At 34.7% G+C, this 23,436-nt stretch overlaps 1 protein-coding gene across 7 annotated transcripts in view; it reads left to right on the top strand.

Annotated features, from left to right (window-relative positions):
* LOC107139799 (ALX homeobox protein 1) overlaps window positions 1-23,436 on the top strand; it is a 219,733-nt gene that overhangs the window by 174,789 nt on the left and 21,508 nt on the right. The window contains exon 27 of one of the 7 annotated variants that reach the window (XM_048804435.1): window positions 5,322-7,036. The exons of the other annotated variants lie outside the window; for them this stretch is intronic. Coding sequence (XP_048660392.1) covers window positions 5,322-5,464 — 143 coding nt within the window. The 3' untranslated portion in view covers window positions 5,465-7,036. Of the gene's footprint in view, window positions 1-5,321; window positions 7,037-23,436 lie in introns of those variants that run through there. 7 annotated transcript variants of the gene reach the window in all.

Genomic DNA, 23,436 nt, shown 5'->3' with positions numbered 1-23,436 from the left:
ACATTGCTCTAGGGTGAAAAATACTTCCATTTATTTGCATTATTTGTTCCATTGTTCCTCGGTTACAAATACTTATGGACACTTTGTTATTAATTTACTGAAACTGAATAGAGTCCTAGAATGGACATTTTAAAAAGTAATTGAAGAGCTTGGCACAATGGTGCACGCTTGTAATCCCAGTGGCTCCAGAGGCAGAGGCCAGAGGATCATGAATTCAAAGCCAGCCTCAGCAAAAAGCAAGGCGCTAAGCAACTCAGTGAGACCCTGCCCCTAAATAAAATACAAAAAAAGGTCTGGGGATATGGCTCAGTGGTTGAGTGTCCCTGAGTTCAATCCCCAGTACCAAAAAAAAAAAAAAAATGATTGAAGAGTTTGGGGAGAACCTCTCCCAAAATGACAAGAGAAATGGGACTTTTAGAACCAACAGTGTCCAGTAAAAATGAGTGACAGGTAGCTTCTTATTAAATTCCACTCTTTGCTCAATGAATTGCATTTTAATTACCTCTTCAGCTTAGCAGTTTAAATACCTAATATGTATCTACTATATCTGTGAGAAATTAGAAAGCCACAATCATCAGAATTGTAAAGGAGAGTTATCAATCAATAGAAAGAAGGGTTTTAGTTAACTTAAGGGCCACGCTAAGGGAAGGACAAACTAGCTCTGAAACAAATCACAAAATGTATTTAGATTTTTAAAACCAAAGACAGAGCACTCAAAGGAAAAATTTAAAAAGTCCTTAGGGGGAAAAATGAAATCAACATTGAGAAATATTAGTCTAAGAACCACAGAATTTATAGGAGAAAGATAATTCTTTTAGCACACACGTGACACCACATTTTAGCCTACATAACTGCAAACGTAGCCACAAAGGGTCTTGAAGAACAAAAAATGACAGTGTGTTAAAAATAATAATAAAAAAAACTGGGAAACTGTATATATAATAAGGTGACCTCAAAGAATCTACATCAAATATACATGGTTGTTGCTATGAAAGATCAAAACAGGCAAAATACTAGAGTAAAATCTATCAATCAAAATAAGAGTCCGAGCTCCACATGATGGCTTTTGTGCTCATTAGGAAATTATTTTTTCAAAATAAAAATACATTGTCTAAACAAATTGTGTTATACATATCAATTTTTAAAAAACTGAAAATAAAATTTAAAATAAATTTTAAAATGGAAGCAAACACGTTGATTAGTAACACTAATAACCAATACTGTCGATATTTTGTGTCTATTAAGTTTACTTAATATAGTTTGGTATATTTTTCTAATTTATTTTTTCTAATTTATTTATCTCTTAAGTATTATGTAAGTAGAATAATTTTGTCACTGTTCCATTGGAATTTTGAGAAACAAAAATTTTATTAATATTTTTATAACTTAAAAGTTTCATTCACTGAAAAAGCTTAAAAATCTCAAGAACTAGCAAAATTATGCAGAAGAAATCTGAAGCTTACATTGAAAAAAAAACTGTCATTTACTTTAGTTTTATTCTCAGTGTTAGATTTTAAATTATCTACATGAAGGTCACTGAAAATGATGATTCTGATTAAAAGATGAGCATAGCTACGGTCTTAAAAAGTGGCTGTTATTTAAAGGCTGTACTATCTACCTCAACACCAAACATGCCCAATGTAACTAATTCATTGCACTTAAATTGATGTAAACGCTTTGCTGCTAAAAATTTGTTCTGGTCACTTTCATTAAAATGTTGAATTTTTTGTCCATGCTTTACTTATGCTGTATCTGCTGTTAAGTAATACAATATGGGAAGGCCTTTGAAAACGTTTCTGTATCCAGACCCATAGTGTTGGGTATATTGATGAAAATCCAATGACGTATTACCATACATCATAAGATTTCTATTTTGACCCGTTTAACAGTTTTTTTTATACATACCAGGAGAGTCATTCAAAGCATTTTACATATTAAATTACTTATCAAAACACAGTATATATAGACCTTAACATTTTTTAAAGAACCAAAAAAAAAGTTTTTTTTTTTTAAAGAACCAGAACAAATCTTGAGCAGAACACAGATTATGTGGCAAAGAAGTGACTTCTTTAGAAAATAAAGCATTCTCTTCATAACATACTTTCAGCACATACGTAAGAGACTGATTGGTTGATTTCTATCATCACCTGCAAATATGCAGCAGACTGTTGAGAAAAACAAAATCTATAACGTTAATGTCGCAGAAAAGAGAAAAAAACTGTCAACGTTCCTTAGTCATAATTTTTCTGTTCTAGGAGCCCATCAGTAAGTTTAATATCAATTTTTTGAAGCAAGAGTCTCTTGCAATTTTATTTTCATATAGGTAAGTAATTTTAGAATGATTATACATTGACTATATTAAATTGCTTTTTATTTTCTTTTTTGATTTCTGGTAATCATAGGACAAAGTAATGACTTTTCAATGAATGCCAATATGTGATTCCTTCACAGATGTGTTTTTTACTCCTCAATTTATTTTCTATAGCTCTAGTAATTTGAGAGTTTATATGATAACAAAAGAATCAGTAAATGCAATGATAGAATAAACTGCTCAAATTGTCCATTTATACAGCAAAACAATAAAACTCAAGCTTTTTTAAAAATTTTTTTTAGCCATTGTTGGGCTGCAGTGCTGAGAATCAAACCCAGTGCCTCACACATACTAGGCAAGTGTTCTACTACTGAGCCACAACCCCAGCTCCAAAACTCAAGCTTTTAATCACACCTAAAATATTGTCATAGCAAAAACACTATCTTCACTTAGTGTTTGTAATTTTAGAGATGAATTTCCTATAGAATTTTCATTCCACTGAAAATATACTTCAAAATTGCTGTGAAGCTGTTTTATAATATCACACAATGTTTTTCTGAACTATAATTATTATTTGTTAAACAAGGAAAGTTTTACAAACTGCCTTTTTAAATATAGGGTTACAGTGTGAACAAATACAAGATTTTAAGATGTATCTGCAACTTCAAAATAATAAAGATGACAGAACAGTATTAAGGAAACAAATTGTACCAAATGGTAAACTTGTAGTCAGAAGAAAAATCCTTCAGAATGCTGAAACTGTTAAACATTAGGATATGCTTAAAAAAAAAAAAACATTTTAGTGCAATTCAATCTATTTCATTTAAAAATAATTACTTTAGAAATATATGAAATTATCTATAAATATTTCAATTTTTTGTACAGGAAGTGCTACTCTTTTTATATGTTACTCATTTTTTATAAAAAGCTTACATTAAGAGTAAAGTCCTTAAATAGTACATTTTTATACTAAAACAGTTTCATCAAAAATATTATTAATCAATCATGAGCTATGCTATTAAATTAAATTTAAAGTACATACTTATTTCCATTTATTCCCTTGAATAATGCTTGCAAGGATCTTGATTCACCTTTCTCTGTGGGAACAAAATATTTGTTAGTCACTCATAAAGATCTGCTTACTCTTTATTACTCTATTTTTATCTGAAATAAATATATCTAAATCATAAAGATGTCCCAATAACTCTTCATTTTTCAGACACACTGCCTTCTCACCCATCCTCAGCCCCAGCCTTCTGCTATGTACTGTGTTCTCATAAATATGTTCTTGTCATTCAGGAAATAGTTTATTCATCAAAGAATTTTAACTGCTAGGGTGAGATGGGGGTTTACCCTTACTGTTGTTGCTTTTTCAAAAGGACCAAAGTAGACATTCCCTTTGGTTATTTGGGGGAAAAATTAAATTAGATCTTTCCAATACACAAATAGTAAGTAAAAGGAGGATAAGCTTTTAGGAAGCAATTCTTTAGTGTTTTTTAGACCACAAGTTTATCTACTAGGAAATTCTTGCTTTAGGCCCAGTAATATTACTGTTGTTTGAAAGAGTGCTTGAAGTTTTCCTGTTTCCCTCAATGTTGTATAGGGAGCAGCTTAAGGCAGGATAAATCTGGCCCACACATGGAATTTGACTTCAGTTGTCATTTCTCTTAGTTGTTCCTCTGTGCTGAGATTGCCTCCAGGAGAGACTGTTGTGAAGGTGTCTAGACTCTTCAGCTTTTTCTGTCCTTAGGTCCTTTGCAGTCATGGGCCTGTAGCCATGAGGGTAGCAGCCTCCCAGGTATGCTCAGCATACCCTTTCCTAAAACAATAACACTTTTTCCCTGATGTTCAGAAATGTTCTTTGTAAACTAAAGGTGAAATATGTTCTTTGAATTTGTTTTTCTAATCACAGTGTTAAGACTAAAAGCCACAATACAATGCTCTGTTTTTAAAGAGATTTTGAATATAAAATGAACTTTCACAATCACATTCACCGTCATATTATACCAAATTTAAGACTAAAGACCAATTTGCACAAATGGTCTCATATTTGCTAGCTCTTATATTTGGACCTATAGTTTTTAAATACTTAGAGTTTTATTTGGAAAGATATTGATCTTTAAAAAAAAAAAAAAGATACTTTTTCTCTAAACTTATTTAAATACAGAAGCATCACAATGGAGAGTCATGTGGTTTGAACCTTTGCCTCAAGCCAGTACTGAGGAAGCGCTGGAATGCCTCACTGCTTTTCAAACCCTTTCCCCACAGATATAGCTCTGTACTCTTGCTTAATCCTCAGGAGATTCAAAGCAGATGATCATAATTCTTTAATAGTATTCTTGATACTGCAACTTGGGCTCTTGCTGAATAAAAACATGCCTAATCCACTATTCCATTCTTACAACTACTGCTTGCCTTTAACCTCTAACAGTTTTTGTTACTTTTCTTTGTATAATTTCTAACTTGTTCAACATAAACAGTAATTTCTTCCATTTTACAGCACCTGTGTACAAAACCATTTCACTTCTTACTACAAATGCAATATTCTCAGAAAGGCAGTCTTCACAGTAACCCTGTGATGCATATTATTTCCTTCATTGATAAACTAAGGCTCTGAAAGGCTGTGGCCTGTATTTTATGCTGCCAGAGCAGATCCCATAGATGTGCTTACATTCTAGATCTCATGTACTCTCCATTTGACCAAGAATTCTTTTTATCATTTCATTGCATTGAAAGACTATGACATTTGAATCTGTAGAGAGTAGGAAATTTGTTACATCTGTTTAATTTTTTTTTAGTTAGTATCTTTGTTTAACCTGAACACAATTTATGCCAATCTTTGATTATGTTACTTTGCAAACGAAAGTATTCCTAACAAAGACATTTTAATTAAATCCAAAGATCATAGTTTTCAAATGCATGTTGTTGACTTAAGTGTATTTTTTTCTTTAAAATATAATTTTACTGGGATCATATTAAGTGAAAGTGTACATTTAATATCATCATCTAGGTTGTTCAATTAAGGGAATAGTTGCACCCATGATAACAAATTCAAGACCTTCTAAAAAAGAACGCATATCATTCAGTGACAATCCAGTGCGACTCAGTGGTGGATGGGGAAGTGGCAGAAAGAAGGAGAAAACTTCCAACTAATCCTTCAAGCTTCAGCATTCAAAACATATGGCAAATGGTTTATTTAAAAGAAGTCTGTGGATATCTGGTCATGTTACCAATTGGATACAAAGTTTTAGAGTACTGTGTTTAATTTGTTTTATTATACATATTTTACGATTTTGTTTTCTGGTGTAGTTATCTTCTTTCCCATCTATAAAATACAGTATGCAGTTTTTCCTGTGTGCATGAGGAATAGCCTCCAGAAAACTAATTCTTGAAAAATCACAATAGAATTTATTTATTCAGTTTTTTTCGTTTATATTTTTATGCTACATATATTCAAGATGATTTTTGTTACCAATAATACATTTTAATACTATGTGCATATAAGAATATAACTATCTTTTATTATAATTGTTTAATGCAGTATTAATGAAAAATGAATATGTTAATAAGTTGAATCCAAGAGATTATTATAATTGAGTATTTCAAAGACAAATTAAAAGAGAAAGTAATACCAAATAATAAAAATGGCCTTTTATTTTTAATTTTAAACCATCTTAGAGAGTTTTCATAAGAAAATATGCAGTTTAAGTTAGAATGAAATATAAATTTAATAAATTATCAATTTAATAAATTTAATATTTATCTGTAATGTTTCATCAGATATGTATTATCCTTACTATTTATAAGAGGTGGATATTAATTTTTTTCATCAACATTATTGTGATTCAAAAATGCTCTACCATGTTAAGGTGCCTTTAAATTATAATTTTAAAATATATTTTCAAAGCTTAAATCTGTCATTTTATAATATTAATTTATTTTATAAAATTACCAGTTTTATTAAAGTTTTACTATTGTAATGTTGGTTTTCTGTTATATCTTAGTGTACAAAGAATCTATTAGTTTCCTGAATCTGGAACTCTTTTCACAAAGCTAAATTCATTGTTCTCCACTGACTTTTCATAGCTGTGTTGCTGTGGAATAAGATCCAATGAACTTTAGATTTTCCTTTTTTTTCTACTCTTTACCGAAACATTTCATTTAAAGATGACTAACCAGATTGAGAAATACATGTATTTAGCTTGTGTCCCCATCTAATTTTGGAGTCTTATTGCATTTCGAACCTGTAAATCTCTTTTAACTTGATTGAGATGGAAATGTTAATGAGCCTCAAGCTGTCAATCTATTTAAAAAAAGCCTAGACTCATATGTTGCAGACTAAAAATTGAGCTCCATGTGTTGTTGTTTAATGAACAGCTTGTCATGTCATTCTTTCACTCACAGCATACACAAATCAGCAAAATGAAACAATGGGAAATATTTTATCTCAGTTACTGTCAACTCAGCAGGAAAAAAAACACATTAAAGCTGATATTGATAGGGTTTTAAGGTTCATATACTCAAATCAATGAGGTGGAAAGCCTAGTATGAGAAGTGAGATATTTATGATTATTATGTTAGTGCCTAAAAATTATTTTAATCTGTAGTTTTCCTATTCTATAATCTGTGTAATTGTTTCATAATATCAATTATGAATATTGATACAGATGCTTTTAAATTTGTAGATGATGATTGATGCATATGTCAATAAAACAATTTCCTAACTATGGTGTTAAATTGGAAGTTCTATGGTGTTGTTTATTGTGTCCAGCTTTAAAATAATCACTTAAAGAATAGATGCTCAAACTTATCATTTTGTAGCACCAGTTTAGTTGTGTTTTAGAAAATAGAAAAAAAAGCAAACAAATTTTTAAAATGTAATGAAACATAAAAGAAATTGAACTAAGAATATTTTTTCCTCCTATTTTCTTTAGGAAGTATCTTTTTTATTTGTTCTTTTTGGATACACCTGACAATAGAGTTTATTTTGACATATTATCCTTACATGGAGTATCTTAATACTTATCTTTAAGACTCAGGAAGGTGGAAATATGAGCCTGTCTTATGATTTCGTTGACAAGGAATTTTATACTGATTATGATGTATCCAGGCAATGGTATTATTCATATGCATGACCACAAATGATTCTTTGTCCTTCCCAGCACTCTTATTTCCTTCCCACCTCAATTCTCACTTTCCTCTCTCCCACCTCCAGTACAAATAATTATCATCAGTCACTTTTAGTTAAGAATGGCAAAGTGAATCATTTGTCATAAAAAGCCTGGTAAAAGTCTTAGCTGGGCCTTTTGGGATCTCACAATGTTTTGATATGAGTCAGCTGTATTAGTTTATATAGATAACCCCTCCCCAGGGTCTGCTCTACAATCAACATCTTTGAGCATATAGTTTACTATAACAGACCTTATTAAGTATGATGCAAAGCATTTCAAATCATTACCTAATTTCTAATTTATTACTCTGTTCATAAATGAATTGGATGTACAACACTCTCATTTAAAAGGTGGAAAAAAAAATAACAGAAGACAAGGTATTGTAATAGGCATTGTTATTTTTTTCCTTAGATGTAAAAGAATAGGATACCAACTTTCCTGGAAGTTAGTTTAGACCTTTCACTTTTGAAGAAAGCAATTTTAATTAGAAAGAATATGTTGGAAATTGAGAGGGATTAAAGTGTTTTGAAGTTTACATTGTAAAGTAAAAAATAGTCTTTTAAGAGAACTTCCTCTACATTTAAAAAACAACATCTTTAGTATAAGCTTTGGTTCTTATAACTCTTGACTATGCTGTCAGTTACTAAATTGATCATTGCTTTGATTTTCTCTTCATTTGTAATTTACTTATTTTTTTCTTATTTTTCTCAAAATTTGGGTAGCATCCATCCAAAGTTCAGACTAGTAAGATTTAAAATTTAGGATATATTTTTATAATATTTTACAGGTAGTGTGCTATGATCAAGATAAGTAATAAGTTTTATGGATAAGAGACACATATTAAATTGTTCATTGTTCTTTTAAAAAGAAAAACTCATTGTCCTTAACATAATAGAGAATAAAGTCTTCCATTATTATATTTCCTATATTATCATGTTTCTTCATTAATGGAGTTTCCATCATCCTTTTTAATTTTTTTCATTGTAAATGGACACAATACCTTTATTTTATTTATCCATTTTTATGTGGTGCTGAGGCTTAAGCCCAGTGCCTCACATGTACAAGGTAAGCACTCTACCACTAAGCTACAACCCAAACCAGTTTCCAAAACCTTTAAAAACCAGAAAATTATTCATCATATGGGTTTATCATTTTCTTGGCTATATGTATATAATTTAGAGGAACACCATTAAGCATTCTATAGGATAGGAATTGTCAAGGTTAATTTCTTAATTTATCACTGATATGAGATGTAATTCTATTGTCTATTTTGGTATATAATAAAGTATGTTTTCTATCATGATATTTTTGTTTACCTAGACAAAGCTGTTTTTGTCATTATAAGATTCAGAGAAAGGACCTTTCCAAATAAGGTTATAAAACACATTTTAAAATGGTTAATTTCAGGCTGGGGTTGGGTTGTGGCTCAGAGGAAGAGCACTGGGCTAGCATGCATGAGGCATTGGGTTAGATCCTCAGCACACATAAAAATAAAAATATTGTGTCCACCTATATCTAAAAGATACATATTTTTTAAATGGTTAATCTTGGTTGAGATATGATAGATGTGTAAATTAAATCAGATTTCAAGAATTTAATATGAACAAAATGTAAAATTGATCTCTAATTTTCTGTTGGTTGTGCTAAAATAACAACATTTTGTTTGTTTTTATTTTTAAATGTACCAGAAAACTTTAAATTACACATTTGGTTAATATTATATTTCATTGGGTAGTACTGATCTGGAGGCCATTTTTTGAGATGACCTACGTAGTGTTTTGATGCAGAAAATAATGGGAGGGAAAGAGTGCAAAAAAAAATTCTACTTTATTTTTTAAAAAGTGGCCCTTTGATTCTGCTAAACATAGTAAATATTATAAGATAAAAAGAGGAGACAATTGTTGTGGTTCTAGATTTTGAGATGGCATAATTGAATTTAACTTTGACATAGTTGAATTTAACTGTCCATTTTTATATTTATTTATTTTTATCTGGTTTTAATCAGAGACATCTTCTAAAGTGAAGTTGAAGTTCTTTTTTGCTACTGGTGCTGAGAAACAGGATTAGTACCTACCTTGTAATCTATATTTTATCAAGCTTTGCATGGGTAGAGATTTTAATTTTTCAAATGGCATGAGATGAATTGTGATACAGATGGATTCTTGTCATGGGAACCATATTATATCTGACATTCTATTATATCATAAATCCAGTTTTAACCTAAGACATATAACATAAAAGGCAATAACTGTTGCATAAATGAATATACTGCTTTTGAATGATAATAAATGTAGTCTGTTTATAACTGCTAAAAAGCATATCATCCACACAAACTTTGTATGACACCTCCTGACAACCATTTGTCCTTCCTTGCCAAATACAAACTCCCATCTGTTATTCCTAGGAGCCAGAATTTCACTCAAAGCAAAGAGTAAAGAGAAACTTTTTGTGTGACATCCCATTTGTAATTCATATCCTTGGCAGCACGTTAGGGCAAGGGGCATATAAATTTCCAGGGCCTTCCCTAAGCAGATCTGGAATGGCCTCCTATGGGAAGGAATCATGATGCTCAGTAAGGAAGTATGTGTAAAGCAGCATGAATGCACCACTATTGGTACTGTCTGCAATAACATTTGGAGGTCTGAGTGAGAGTTTCTTTGCTGCTTGTCATCTTTGCTTTAGGTAAACTAACCAAAGTACCATAGAAAGATCCTTTCTATGAAACTTTTGAGAAAACTGAACCAATCCAATTAATCTACAACAAGAAAGGTTCCCCTTGTACTTCATGGCTTGTTATTTACCATTACTTAGAGAATATAATCTGCATAGTATCCCCACCTTTTAGGAAGTGTTATTATCACCTTTACATTGAAAATTAATGGTGAGAAACCACTTCAAGCCCATGATTTCCCTACAGAGGCCTGATGTATGTGGCAGTGGTAACCAGGTGAGTAAATGTAAAGCTTCTTAAATGAATCCATTTCTCATTGGAATTACTGAGAAGTAATTTTTCCTGCAAAGGGTGTAATAGAAACTTGCAAACTTGTTTTATGATCCTCATAAAATTGGTCTAGATCAGCATTTATAAATATTGTGACCCACATATGTAATTTTAAACTTTCTAGTAGCCACTTTAGAATATAAAAAATTGGTAAGATTAATTTGATAATATATTTTCCTTAATCTAATATACCCCATATACAGATAATTCCTCAGTATGCACAGGGGTTGTTTCTAGGATCTCATCGCAAATACCAAGTCAGATGCTTAAGTCACTTAAGTTAGCACTATGTATCTGTAGATTCCATATGTGTAGATATATGGAGGTCAGACTATTTCTTTTATCAAGTAGAAGTGTAAGGACATTTTCTCAGGAGAAAACTTCACCTATATTAGCTCTTAAAGTTATATGTCTCAGAGAAAAGAAAAAGTTATAGAATTAGGTTATTTTAAATTGTTGACATCTATAAGTATAAATATTAGTAAGTATTTAACCATAGATATTTCAAATCAAACAGATAAACATTAGCTTCACTACTTTAACCTTTGATATGGATTTGAGGTTTCTTCTCAAAGTTATTGAATTAAAGATGTCTCCACCAAAGTTCATGTATCAACAGAAAATTACAAGGAGATATAATAAGGCTAGGTCTGTTTCTCATCTCTTTGCATCATTCAGATTTGTTCTAACCCTGGATTTTCTATGAACTTCAAAATGAAACCAATGTTTAGAATAACCCAATATGATACATAGAACAAAGTAAGAAATCAACCATAAGTTTTGTTTTGCTAAGTACATATTTTAGTGTGAAGCATATGGAAGAAAGTGAAAAGAATATGGTTCTTGTAATTTAACTGTCTTGTGTTATAATGCTCACTTTGATGAGTCATGTTTTACAAGTGACAAACTCCCTGAACCTCTTTGCTTACTGTTAAATTAAGATTATAATACTTAAGCGCCTCGGGAAGCTGAGGCAGGAGGACTGCAAGTTCAAAGCCAGCCTCAACAATTATGAAGGCCCTACCAAAAAAAGGGGGGGGAAAGGAAACTGGGGATTTGACTCAGTGGTTAAGTGCTCCTGAATTCAATCCCCAGTGCCAAAAAAAAAAAAGATTATATAACTCATAGGATGATAAGAGGCAAGGGATAAAATATATAAGAAGCCCCAGGGTCAATATATGGGATATGTCTTATAATTACTTAATAAACAGCTGACATATAAACCTTTCCAAGCCAGTCTTCCAAAATTAAACCAAAAATTTTCTAAACCAATTGAGATACAACCAATTTTGCATATCTTATTTAGAAAATATATCCATGAAGTATGGGATAATATTTTTTAAGAGATCATTAAGAACTGACTTCTTTAGATTTGTCTTAAATGGGCAGTAGAATTCAATGCTTCAAATGCATCTTAAGCTCCCTCCATTAAAAATGTACAGAAATCTTTGGAAATGTAAAAGATATGCATTCTTTTTTTTTAAAGATAGAGTGAGAGAGGGAGGGAGAGAGAGAGAATTTTTAATATTTATTTTTTAGTTTTCGGCGGACACAACGTCTTTGTTTGTATGTGGTGCTGAGGATTGAACCCGGGCCGCACGCATGCCAGGCGAGCGTGCTACCGCTTGAGCCACATCCCCAGCCCAAGATATGCATTCTTAATAACATGTTGTTAAGTTATATTTTTACAGGGGCAAATAAAAGATATATCTAGGAAATAGATGAAATATGAGCATCAGCGCTCTCTAGATAATACTCAGTACTCCAAAATAGATCATAAAATGTTTCTACTACCAGAGTCTCAAACAGTATGCCAGGTCATTAACAGGTTCATTCTCCATTTTTTATTCCTTTCCCTTCAAATAGAAATATTGGCTCCTCTCAAGGCACAAACATAAAAGGATATCTATCCCTTGGTTTAATTTCTTTGTTAATCTTTATTCTATGATAAACTTTATTTATCTTTATTCAACCGATAAATTTTCAGTTATCTTTTCTATTAAGAATGAAAAAGGTTTTATTATTTTTATGCTAATTTAAAAAAAACGATTAACCTAGACTCAATAAACAATATTATAAGAAACTTTTATTTTAATATGTTAAAGGAAATAAAAAATGGGATGGAAATGATTCATTTCAAATCAGTGTGGACAGGGAAAGGTTTACATATTCTGTTTAAATGACCATAAAGGATGAATTTATATATGGAAAACACTTTAGGCAAAGACAGGCAAGAATACCTGGATATGGGTAACAGTGACATGCCTAGAGAATGAAGTCTAGAACAACCAAAGGAGTTCATTATTGGACAAAACTGAGAAATCCCTGGTGAGACAGGAAGTTAATGGGAAATATGACTGGGAAGGAGGACCACATAAAGGCTGGATCCTGCGACCCATCTAGCCTATGTCATTTGTGTGACTTCTAAGTGGAAAATTCCTATGTGATGATTCTCAAAACAAAAAAGACAACATTATTCTCAGATACATAATATCATAATATTTTGAAATAAAAATTGGCATGGTTACGGGAAAATATTAATTTAATTCACATCTCAAATTATAATGACACCCACATTGAAGTCCCTACATAATGGTACATGGATTCATTTATTTATATTTAGTGGGGAAAACTTGAATGACCTACAGAGGTATTACTTTTTCCAAGTCTGTTGAGAATTGTTAGATTTTTGTTTTTTGTTTTTTAATATAAACCAATGTATCTTAAATCTGAGTGAAGCTGCTTCCAAACATTAGCAGAACAATTGTAAATACTTCCCACAGGGATATTGATATAGACAGTGATTTCCAGAACAAACTGTTCTACTGTCGGGAACACTGTGCTGAGTACATTAAGTCAAGTAAAGACTGGATAAAGCTAGAATTTCTAATATTATTTACAAGAATTGGAAAGCCTCTGTTTAGTCAGCCGGTGCATTATAGAATACAATAAACTGAGGCTTGAACAGCCAACATTGATTTCTCATAGTTGTGAAGGCTGGAATTCCTAGAATTAGGGCACTAGTGTGGTCAGGTCTTGGTTAGGACCTGGTTTACAGAAAGACATTTTCTTGCTGTCTTCATACATGATGAGAGAGATCTGCTATCTCTCCATCACTTTTTAAGGCATTAGGCCCACTATGAGTGCCTCACCCTCATGACCTAACTTAACCCTAAATTCCTCTCAAAGACTCCACCTCCAAATACCATCATGTTGGGAACTAGAGTTTCTTCAGCTCATGAATTTGGTGGGAGAGGGCACAATCAGTTCATAACAGCCTCTTAAAATTGTACAGACTTATTGATAAGAACTGTATTTCTGATAGATAATTTCAAGGTAGACTTTTTTTTCAATATACAGGTTTAGAAGGGTAACATTTTAAAAGGAGAAGCAGAGTCCTTAAGTGGTAATTGTAATTATCATAGGTTATACAAGATAGTTAATGGCAAGACTAGGAGTACAACCCTAGTTTCTTGAATCACACAAGTCTTGGAAAACTAATGTTAGAAATAATACCTATGTTTAAAACCTAACTAACTGAATAGCAGTTATGGGCAAGCGAACTTACCTTAGAGTAGTAGAACACCTCAGGACCTAGCAACTTAATGAAGTTTTGTTTTCCATATGTGATTATTTTTTTCTTTTTTTCCCCCTTTCCATCTCTTAACTAATAATCATGCATTTGGTTTTCTTAATTTAAATAATTGAAATTTGTTTCTAAGTTGCTTTTCATAGCACTATTAGTTTGTTTTTCCTATGTTGATAATCTTTACTAAATTCTTTTCACTTTCTGAATTTGAAAAATCATAGTAACAATAAAAATGTTTTATGTCAAGGCACTGTCCTAAATGCATTAGGTATATTAACTCTATATTTACTTTAAGCTCCTGAGATAGGTACCACTCTTACCCTCCTTTACAGAGATGATACTGAATCATAGAATTGTTCTGTAATTTTCCCATCATCTCATAGTCAACAGGTGATAGATCTGGACTTGAGCCCATTGGGTGTAAATCAACTTTATAGATTATTACATTTTTTTTTTATGTTACAGACCAAATGGACATTCACAAATATACATCAGTTAGCCAAATTGTTCCAATAGTAAATCCAAAAGGTTATCTCTATAGTAAAATTACAGGCAAACCAGAAAGACCCAAGAACTATGTAGCAAAAATCACTTCCTTTTAAGTAGTCTTTAATTTTATATCAAAGTAAAATATGAGTTATTATTATTTCTCTCCTTAGAGAAAATTAATCATAATTTCAAAAATAATAGTACTGTAATTTTCTTATGAAGAAAATTATGAAGATGTGAGCTATTTTAAGCATTAAGGACAGCATTTGGCAGCTTTGATTTGAAAGAGGCTCACATGACCAAGATTTACCTCTGTAATGTCTTGTCCAGTAGTGGTACAGCTTTGAGAATCAGCCCACATTAGTCATAGGAAACTTTCATTGTTAAAAATCTCGCCTTTTACATGAATAATGTGTTTATGCCTATCTGCCTATTTCCACCACTGGGGCTAAACTGAATGATCATTCGTTCTTATATCTTCTCTTAGCTAAAAATCACTGCCTCTTTCAACCAGTCTTCTTATAACATGGCTTCCAAATTATCTTGGACCCAGCCAGTATTCACTAGAAAAGCTCAAAATTATTATTTTTTTCTCCATAAAAATAGTTTCCAGAGTACTTCTCAATTCTCAAGTTTTCTGCATAGTACAGCGTATAGTGTGAATCTGATCCATCTTAATGTATAACTGCTTTACTTCTGTAAATCGAAGCTAAATTTGTTTTTTTAACTTCCTTAGCAACTAAGGCAGTAGACTCAAAATATCCTCAGATCTTACTATTTGGACCCTTATAAACTTTGTTCCTTCTCTCCTATATTTTTAAACCTTAATTTACAACTTTGTGTTTGTTTCTATTGATTGATTTCCATCATTCTACCTTCTCTTCTCGAAAGATATCTGCATCCCAATTTTTGTTGTATTCTAAAACATTAATTAATCCTCTTAAGAATGAACAATTTGTAAAACCTAGGAAGTGTACTCTTTATGTTTGAGTTTTGGGTGAAAATGTTAATTAGAATAAAGGCTCACTTTTTATGGAAAATACCCAAAGGAAAACTTTTAAATGGTTTACAGGATTCCACAGTGTTTGTTTCTGGAGCTTAAGGGGAGAAAAAAAAATGTATGATGTACTGTAGAGATATCTTTATATCCCACATGGTTTGCCTCAACTGTGATTAATCTGTCAGAAATATCTAAAGACGTTTCTATACCTTAAATAAGAAATTGCCTACAGATCTACTTTATTCATAAAAATAAAAATGCTTTAGTATAATAAAATTTCTGCCCTTAATTCTCTTTGCTAAGATTTACATTTCTCTCTAAGCTCTAAGACAGTATTCAAAGTTTTATTAACATTAGAAAGAATGCAAGATTAAAGGACATTCCTGCTCAAAACAGTATAATGAGTTACTTAGATTTTACTTAATTCAATTCAATTATTGAGCAATTTCCAATGTAGTGAACGACTGTATACCTCTTTCTCAAAAAGTAGCACATATGATTCAAATACAGTGTAAAATAAAGAATTTCAAGAACATTAATTAAAAAATATACTCTATTGGAGTTAGATTCCCTGTAATTTACTGCATTAATGAGATTTTCTCAAAACGAAGTTCCTTTTAAAATTAAGTCCTCCTTAAAAACTTATCTTATTATAACTTTTTGGTATTACATAAGAGTTCAAAACCTCACAAAGAGACTGAAATAAATGAATTGTCTAAATAACTTTTTTTTTCTTTTTGGCATGGTATAAAAATCCTTGCTTAAGTAGTTAATAGGAGTAAATATTTTAATTGCTTATTATATTTAACTTTATTAATACTGTGCACTTTTGAGGCTTTTAGGACTTTAGAGAGCAACTGAGCAGGTGGGAAATTATTTAATTGTTCTTATGAGTCCATTTGGGGGCTTCTGATGCTGGAAACAAAGATGGCATGGTCTCCTGAGACTCTGAAGTTTTCTTTTTAAGTAAGTCTTCGAATGCCATGGATGCCACCCTGCTGGAGCAGCACTGGTGGCTTTGTTTAAAAAAAAAAAAAAAGACAAAATTTAGAGGAGCCTAGAAGGAATGTGGCTTAGTATTTAACAAATCAGCTAGGAACATCTTTCAGTCAGTCTGAAACCTGACATTCCCCAACAGGGAGAATGAATCATTAGGTTCTGTGGACCAGGTAGCAAAGAGTGACATATTTGTTATTTTACTCAACACACACACACACACACACACACACACACACACACACACACACACCAAGAGCAGGACACTACTGTCCAAAATAGTTAACATGTTTCCCGCTTTACTCATCTAAATCTGCAGCAATTTGTGATATGGATTAACTAATTGCCAACCGGTGAAACAAAAAGGGTACTGTCCTTACGAAGGAACGGCTAGATGATCTATTTGCCAACATCAATATTTGGATGGAAAGCTTAAAATATGTTGTTTTACCAAGAGATACACTTTAAAAGGGGGAAAGCACCCCGATGAAATATTAGCAGCAAATCGGTTAACCGCTAACTTTTTTCTGTATTCGTAGAGTATCTTTTAAGTTTGCATTAAAAGTGAAACTTCATTTTTCTTTCTTAGAATAGAGGTTTTCCACATAGTCACCCTTTAACACAGATTATCTGGTTGTATGTCACTTTGCCCACTGTGTTGCAGTCAAATCAGGCGGCTTTTGGAGACCTAGCCCTCACCCCAATTGCCCAGCATTGCCGCGCCGCACAGCTCCAGGGACTGGTAGCCAGAAGGGTGGTCTTCACGGAGGTGCTCACCAGGTGGCGGTCCACCCAAGCCCAGGGGAGTACTGATTTGCCTCTGGAAGTCTGCTCCGCACTCCAGCAGTCCACAAGTTCTGAGCCAGAAAGACCTGGACCTACGGTGGTCATAGGGTAAGGCACAGGTTTCGGGATGCCTGTCGCACAGGCAGGGGCGCTGCTTTGTAGCCTCAAGTCCTGCACCCTGGAAGAAAGGCGTCCCACAAGCTCGACTTTTCTTCCGCGAGCCACAGAGAGCCTTTTGTTCCGAATCGTAGGACACTTTGCAAGTTAAAATTCACATCAGGAATTCATGTGGCTGGGGGCTAGCAGGACAGGTTGGAAGACTCAACCCATATCAACTTCTACCTTCCTCTGAAGTTTTTCTAATTTTCAAAATAAAGAAGTTGGCTCCCGCTCGCTCCTCCTCTCCATTTCTTTCTCTACCTCCCCAGCCCCGCCTCTCTCTTTCCATGTAGTAATTATGTTTGCGATTGTCTTCTTTGTCGAACATATAAGGCACCAACATATTTGTTAAACTAGATTTCGCCGTTTTCATGTCTACAAGGCGAGGACGTTCTAAATGCACCCTCTCCGCGCCCAAAACTTGTCCTCTTGTCCTGAAGTAAAGGGTATTGATGAACGAGGAAGGAGCAAGGTAATTGAGGAACATATGAGGGAGATCTGTTTCTGTTTGGATCAGACTTGGTTTTATCTATTAGAAGTACCGTGATCAGGATGTTTAATGACCATGGACTTTACACGTAAAGTTGTATAATCAGAGTTCAAAGGAGAAACATCTGTCATTTTGCCTTGGTATCTATGCATAAGGAAGTCTTTCCCTGAAACGTGAAAGCTCAATGTGTGAGATACACACATAACACCTTCATAAAAATATGCAGCTGTGTCTTTAAGACATACCTAGTGAATCAGCAGGAAAAAAATGAATTCAAAATATATTGAATATAAGTTTAAATAACTCACTTATCAAATAAAATACTGGAAATACATTTTAGATAAACAATAATTTACTAGTGAAATCTGGTTTATTAATTGAATAGTATAATTATGCACTATTTAAAGGCATAGGTGTCATAGAAAACAATCTATTGGTCTTTTATGTTCAGAACTTCCTGGCACAATGAGGACATCCAGAAAAAGAAATAAAGGTGACTAGATTATTGCAGTTTAATTTTAATTTTTGTAACAAAATACATTTCTGTAGTGAATATTTAACAACGTCAAGTCCACTTTTCTTTTAAGAAAAAGCCATCAATATGAAAAACTAGTGAAATAAGTTGAAATTAAAAAATAAACATAGCTCTTTGAAAAATCAGACGTTTTGAAATATCAAAGTAATATTATTCTTGAAATCAGTAAATTTAATACGTTGTATTTGGGAACTTTGTGATAGCACACTTGAAAGACTTAGAAGATCCATTTACAGTAGGGTAGGTAGTTTTGTAAAAGACAAACTTCACAAACGTGGCAGTTACATATTAGTTTACAGTCATGTATTTTTGAAGATGATGATGGCTAGTGTTATAGATTAAAAAGAAAAATGTAAAAATTTCTTTGTCTGAATATATTTTTATTTTGATGAAAATCCTTTGAGCTGCTTCAGTGCAAAATATATTTCTGTATCTGTTATGTCCACAGAGCTATGGGAAGTTTGATGATGAAGCCAGGGAAGAAAAACAGCAGCGGAGCACACACAAACACGAGGCTCCCTGGCTTCTTGCCATGATACATGACATTCAATTATTTTAGTACTTTTTCATGAGAGTTTCCCTCCATCAGCTCCTCCTCCCCTCTCCACTGTTGCTTTTCTACATTTGGCACAGTTGGCCTGATTCAGCATGCGTGGTTTTTTTTTTTTTTTTCCTCCCCCTTGGCTTTACTTCCAATAAGCCTCAAATTCTCACTGTAAAAAGAAAGTGCTAAAACTAAAATTCTTGCAATTCCATCTTGACATTCCCACTATAACTATATAGATGTGACATTTATTTTAATGATTTGACAAAGAAAGGAACTAGAGTAGTCTACACATTGCTTCTACTATTGCTTTGATGTATGTTTGCAGAAATACTATTCATTTCCCAAAATACATTTGCACAGGAGAGAGAAGCATTAAAAGCAGCATTAAGTCCATGAATTTTTTTTTTTTTTTAATGTAAAATGAGTCAAGCTGCCTTGGACTGTTAATCCCTCATCAGAACTTTCCTTTCTAATGAATTACTACCTTGTGGGGAGAGAAAGTGTCAAATAATCATTTAAATGAACTTTTCAAATAGTTTTATTTTATTTAGTTATCTTACTTCTATGCTCTAAATGGAAGCAAATAAATAAAAGTTTTAGAACACTGCAACTCACTACTTAGGAGAAACTGCCACCTAACAACATCAGCAATAAACTGGTTGCAGAAATAATGTCAGATTCAACTTCTGATAGGAGCATCAGAATCATTTTCATAAAATAGCTCTTCCATTGTTCGCATTCAGTGATGCCAGAGGAATGATCTAGGTTTCTCCAACACATCTTAATTACAGAGAAGAAAACAGTTTTTTGGAGTCTGAGATCTGAACCAGCAATAGGTTTTGTTCACCCTCATGCTTTGCTTTCTTGATTCTTCACATTCCTTCCTTTACAGGCACCAAACCTCTTTCCCATTAAGGAGATGTAAAGAAGCAGCAGGCTACATAATGCCCAGAGATCAGAAAGTGCTAAAATCCTGGGATGTCCAAAATATTTTTAGGCATTTTTAAGAAGTAATGAATTCCTACCTCTGTTGCACTCTACCCTAACTTGAACCACCTCCTGTAAATGCTGGTTCCCATCTGCAAGGTTCAGATACAAAGGAAACAAACAAGGTATACAGCAACTTATTTGGAGTAAAATTCTTACTGATGTGAAAGAGGGAGAGCTGGATCTTCTTTTAGATCCCTAGTTCCGAATATGGACAGAGATGAACAACAGTCTCTCAAAGGTGAAGTAGAAAGGTCAAGTGAAAAAGGAAATGGAAGCCTGGAGATGACTGACTAGCTGAGCCTGTGAAGAAAAAAATCCCAGCTAGAACATGACTTAATAAACTGGGTCTTGCCAGCTGATCACTCCTCAGAATTCTTATCCCCGGGTGGGGGGCCACAGGCAGACTGGTTGGATTAGGAAGGTTGGAATGGGGTAAAGATCATAAAAGGCAAGGTTAAAAAAGAGTTAGGACTCATGATGGTTCTGGTGGAGTAGCAGAAAGCATTTATCAAAGTGTTGTGGTCAATTTCCAAGGTTTTCCTCAAAACATCAGGCAGAAAAAGCTCAGGTAATTCTCAGGAAAGGCCAGCTGACCTCCAATTTGATTTCTTCTCCCTTCTTGTGACTTCTAGAAATCACTTTATTATTATTGTTTTAATTAGTAGTATTTTCAATTTAATATTAGTGTTCCAATGGCTAGAACTGTGTCATTACTATAAACTCGATCTCAACCTCTCAAAATCCACTTAATGCAGCTCTTGGCAACCAAAGACTCAGTTTCTTGCCAAAAACTGCAGATTAAGCATTTGTTATGGGAGTTCGCCATTAACTGTTCCCTCTGTTATGGGTACATGTGGTTACATGTCACAAAACACACTGGATTCCTTGTAATGGATTTGCGTTTCTAGGAGGCTTCAGAGATATTAAGTGGGGTTGGTGACACCTTGACACTCCACTCCTTCAACCACCACCATTACAAGTGGGTTTTGGGTATTGGGGTGGGAACAGGTTTAGTAAGCAGATGTTGTCCTGGGCTACACTGTAGTTTCCTCTAGGAGTTGGACTTTCACTGGTATATAAGTACTCCAGAGCTTGCATCATATGTCTTTCATTTGAGACACCGAATATTTTTCAGAGAATTTAGTGCTCTTAAAACATATTTACAAACAAGCCGACATAGCTCTAAGACATAACTAAGTTTACTAACTAGGAAACCTTTGTCTATTTCCTCAAGTAAGCAATAGATTTTCTTGCTACTTTGAGTTTTTGAAAAACCCATTAAACGACTATTGCCTTACCTTTTCCCGTTTTCATTAGAGAAAGTCAGACATCTGGAATGCCTGAAAGTAATACAAATATAAATGGGCATGGGAGATCATCACTGAAAATCTTCGACCCGCCCAGGAGTGTGTGGCTAATTCAACACCCAAGTTTTCTAAAATGGCTGGCCAAGAACCCTCTAGAAAGTGTCCAGGACATGCCATAACAGCTCCTCCTCCTTAAGCAAGGTCGAAATGCTTCAGGGCAAGCTGTCGCGTGCGTTTTCTTGGCTTCCCCCTGACCCCCAAGCCTTGGCCTCACCATGCAGAGGATGCCTGGCTTTGAGTTTGCTCCACGATGCAGCCTGCTTTGTCCTTGAGGGAAGTTCCCCCAGCCCTTTTTCTTTGACCTACCTAACCCCTTTGAGATTCGACAATTCGTGTTGGTGCTAAGATGCTGAGGAGCTAGTAATTAATAATATAGCAGAAGCTGTTTCAACCCGGAATAGTGTCAACTCCCAGAGCCTGAGTGCACGCTCAATGCTACGCTGAGCGAGGCTCCACGTGAATCGACTGTATGTGTCCCTCCTCTGGAAATCTGTCTCGAGTGGACGTTGGGCCGAGCCTGAGTCTACAAGGCTTGCTCCCGGCCCATCCGCTCAGGTTTTACCCCGCGGGATCAGTTTTTATTGTCGGCCCCGCCTTAAGGCAGTACTGAGAAGCTCCTCTGACATGCAGGACTCTCCGTGACTTCTTCTCCCAGGCTGTGGCCTGGTCGGGCCTCAAAGAGGGTCTCACCTGTGAGGTGTGGATCAACCAAGACCCCGATGTGGGCAGAAATTCCCGAACCCATTCGGATGCCCGCCAGTGTTGGGCTTGGCTTCGCCATCCCCAAGTCGGGGTTACCAGGCATGCCCAAGGCCGCGGCATAATTGCCGGTCCGGTCGGTCCGGAGAAGCGTGACCTCTGTTGTGAGGGCCTGTGTCCAGAAAGGTTACGTCAGGACCCATCAGCAAAGACTCCCTGGTCCAAATCTTGTGTGGGGTTTTCAACATGTTTGTCCGCCTAAGGGGCCCATTGGAAACAGCTGCTTTTTAGTGCCCAAACACTAAACGCACTTCTCTCTAATGCTGCAGGGTCCTAGGAAGCTGGAGTCCGGCCCAAAGCCACATAGTGAAGTTTTTAACTCCGCCTGGCTGCCCTACCCTTCTACCTTCCTCCCGCTTAAGGTAGAACAGAGGTCCTGGTCCACAGAGTGCGCCCGGCTTCGCAAGCGCGCGGGAGCCACTGGCTTCCCCTCATGCGCTTTTCGAGTAACTCCACCTGGACTCATTAAAAGCATCAATACCAATAAAATAAAATAAATAAAAAACACAATAAGGTCTTCCTCCTCCTCATAAAACAATTTGAATAGTGAACCTCCCTCTGTCCTAGACCAAAGGCTTTGGGGAGGCACTTGTCAAGGGGTTTGGTTAAAATACTTTTGGTCTAATGGACCAAGGGGAGGGGTGGGTAGGAGGTGGTGTGGAAATCGGTTGGTATTGGTATAAATTGAATCGTTTCAATGCCTCTTGCTCACCTTCCCTGTCCCATGCCGCTGCATTCCAGAAAAAAAAGAAAAAGGACACGGCCTGGTAAAGAGCTGAGACCGCCCAGACGCCTCGCTCCTCTGGGTTAGAAGCAGAAGCGGCCCCTTTACCACCGCTTTCCCAGTTAAACAGCTGCCCACGTATCCGGCTTCTTGGGCTTCATATTAATGTGGATCTTCCACGTAAACGATTTACGGATGAAATAAAAGCCCTTTAGAGCAATACTTCCTTTCAAGTTCTTAAGATGCCTCTAAATCTTTCTGGTAGTGAGTGGCTGGCGTGGGGGCGGGGTGGAGACCGGGTGTGGGGCGGGTGCTCCGGGAGGGTGCCCAGAGAGGGGAGTGGAAGGTTAACTGCTTTGCGATCTCACCAAGCTGTTCCGAAATGCCAGTCCACTGTTGCGGCGGCGACAATATTTCTGGGTGTTGGGGCCTTGTCTCTTCTGGTATTTGTCTGAAATGGAACTGTCTGTCTAACCCAGGCCTGGACGCGCCCTGCCTGGGTAAGTGGGGAAGATGGGGGTG

The sequence above is a fragment of the Marmota marmota genome, unplaced genomic scaffold, assembly GCF_001458135.2.
Source record: "Marmota marmota marmota unplaced genomic scaffold, marMar, whole genome shotgun sequence".
Classification (NCBI taxonomy): domain Eukaryota; kingdom Metazoa; phylum Chordata; class Mammalia; order Rodentia; family Sciuridae; genus Marmota; species Marmota marmota.
Note: the sequence above shows the minus strand (reverse complement) of the source record. Positions and strands in the feature narration are given on the sequence as shown.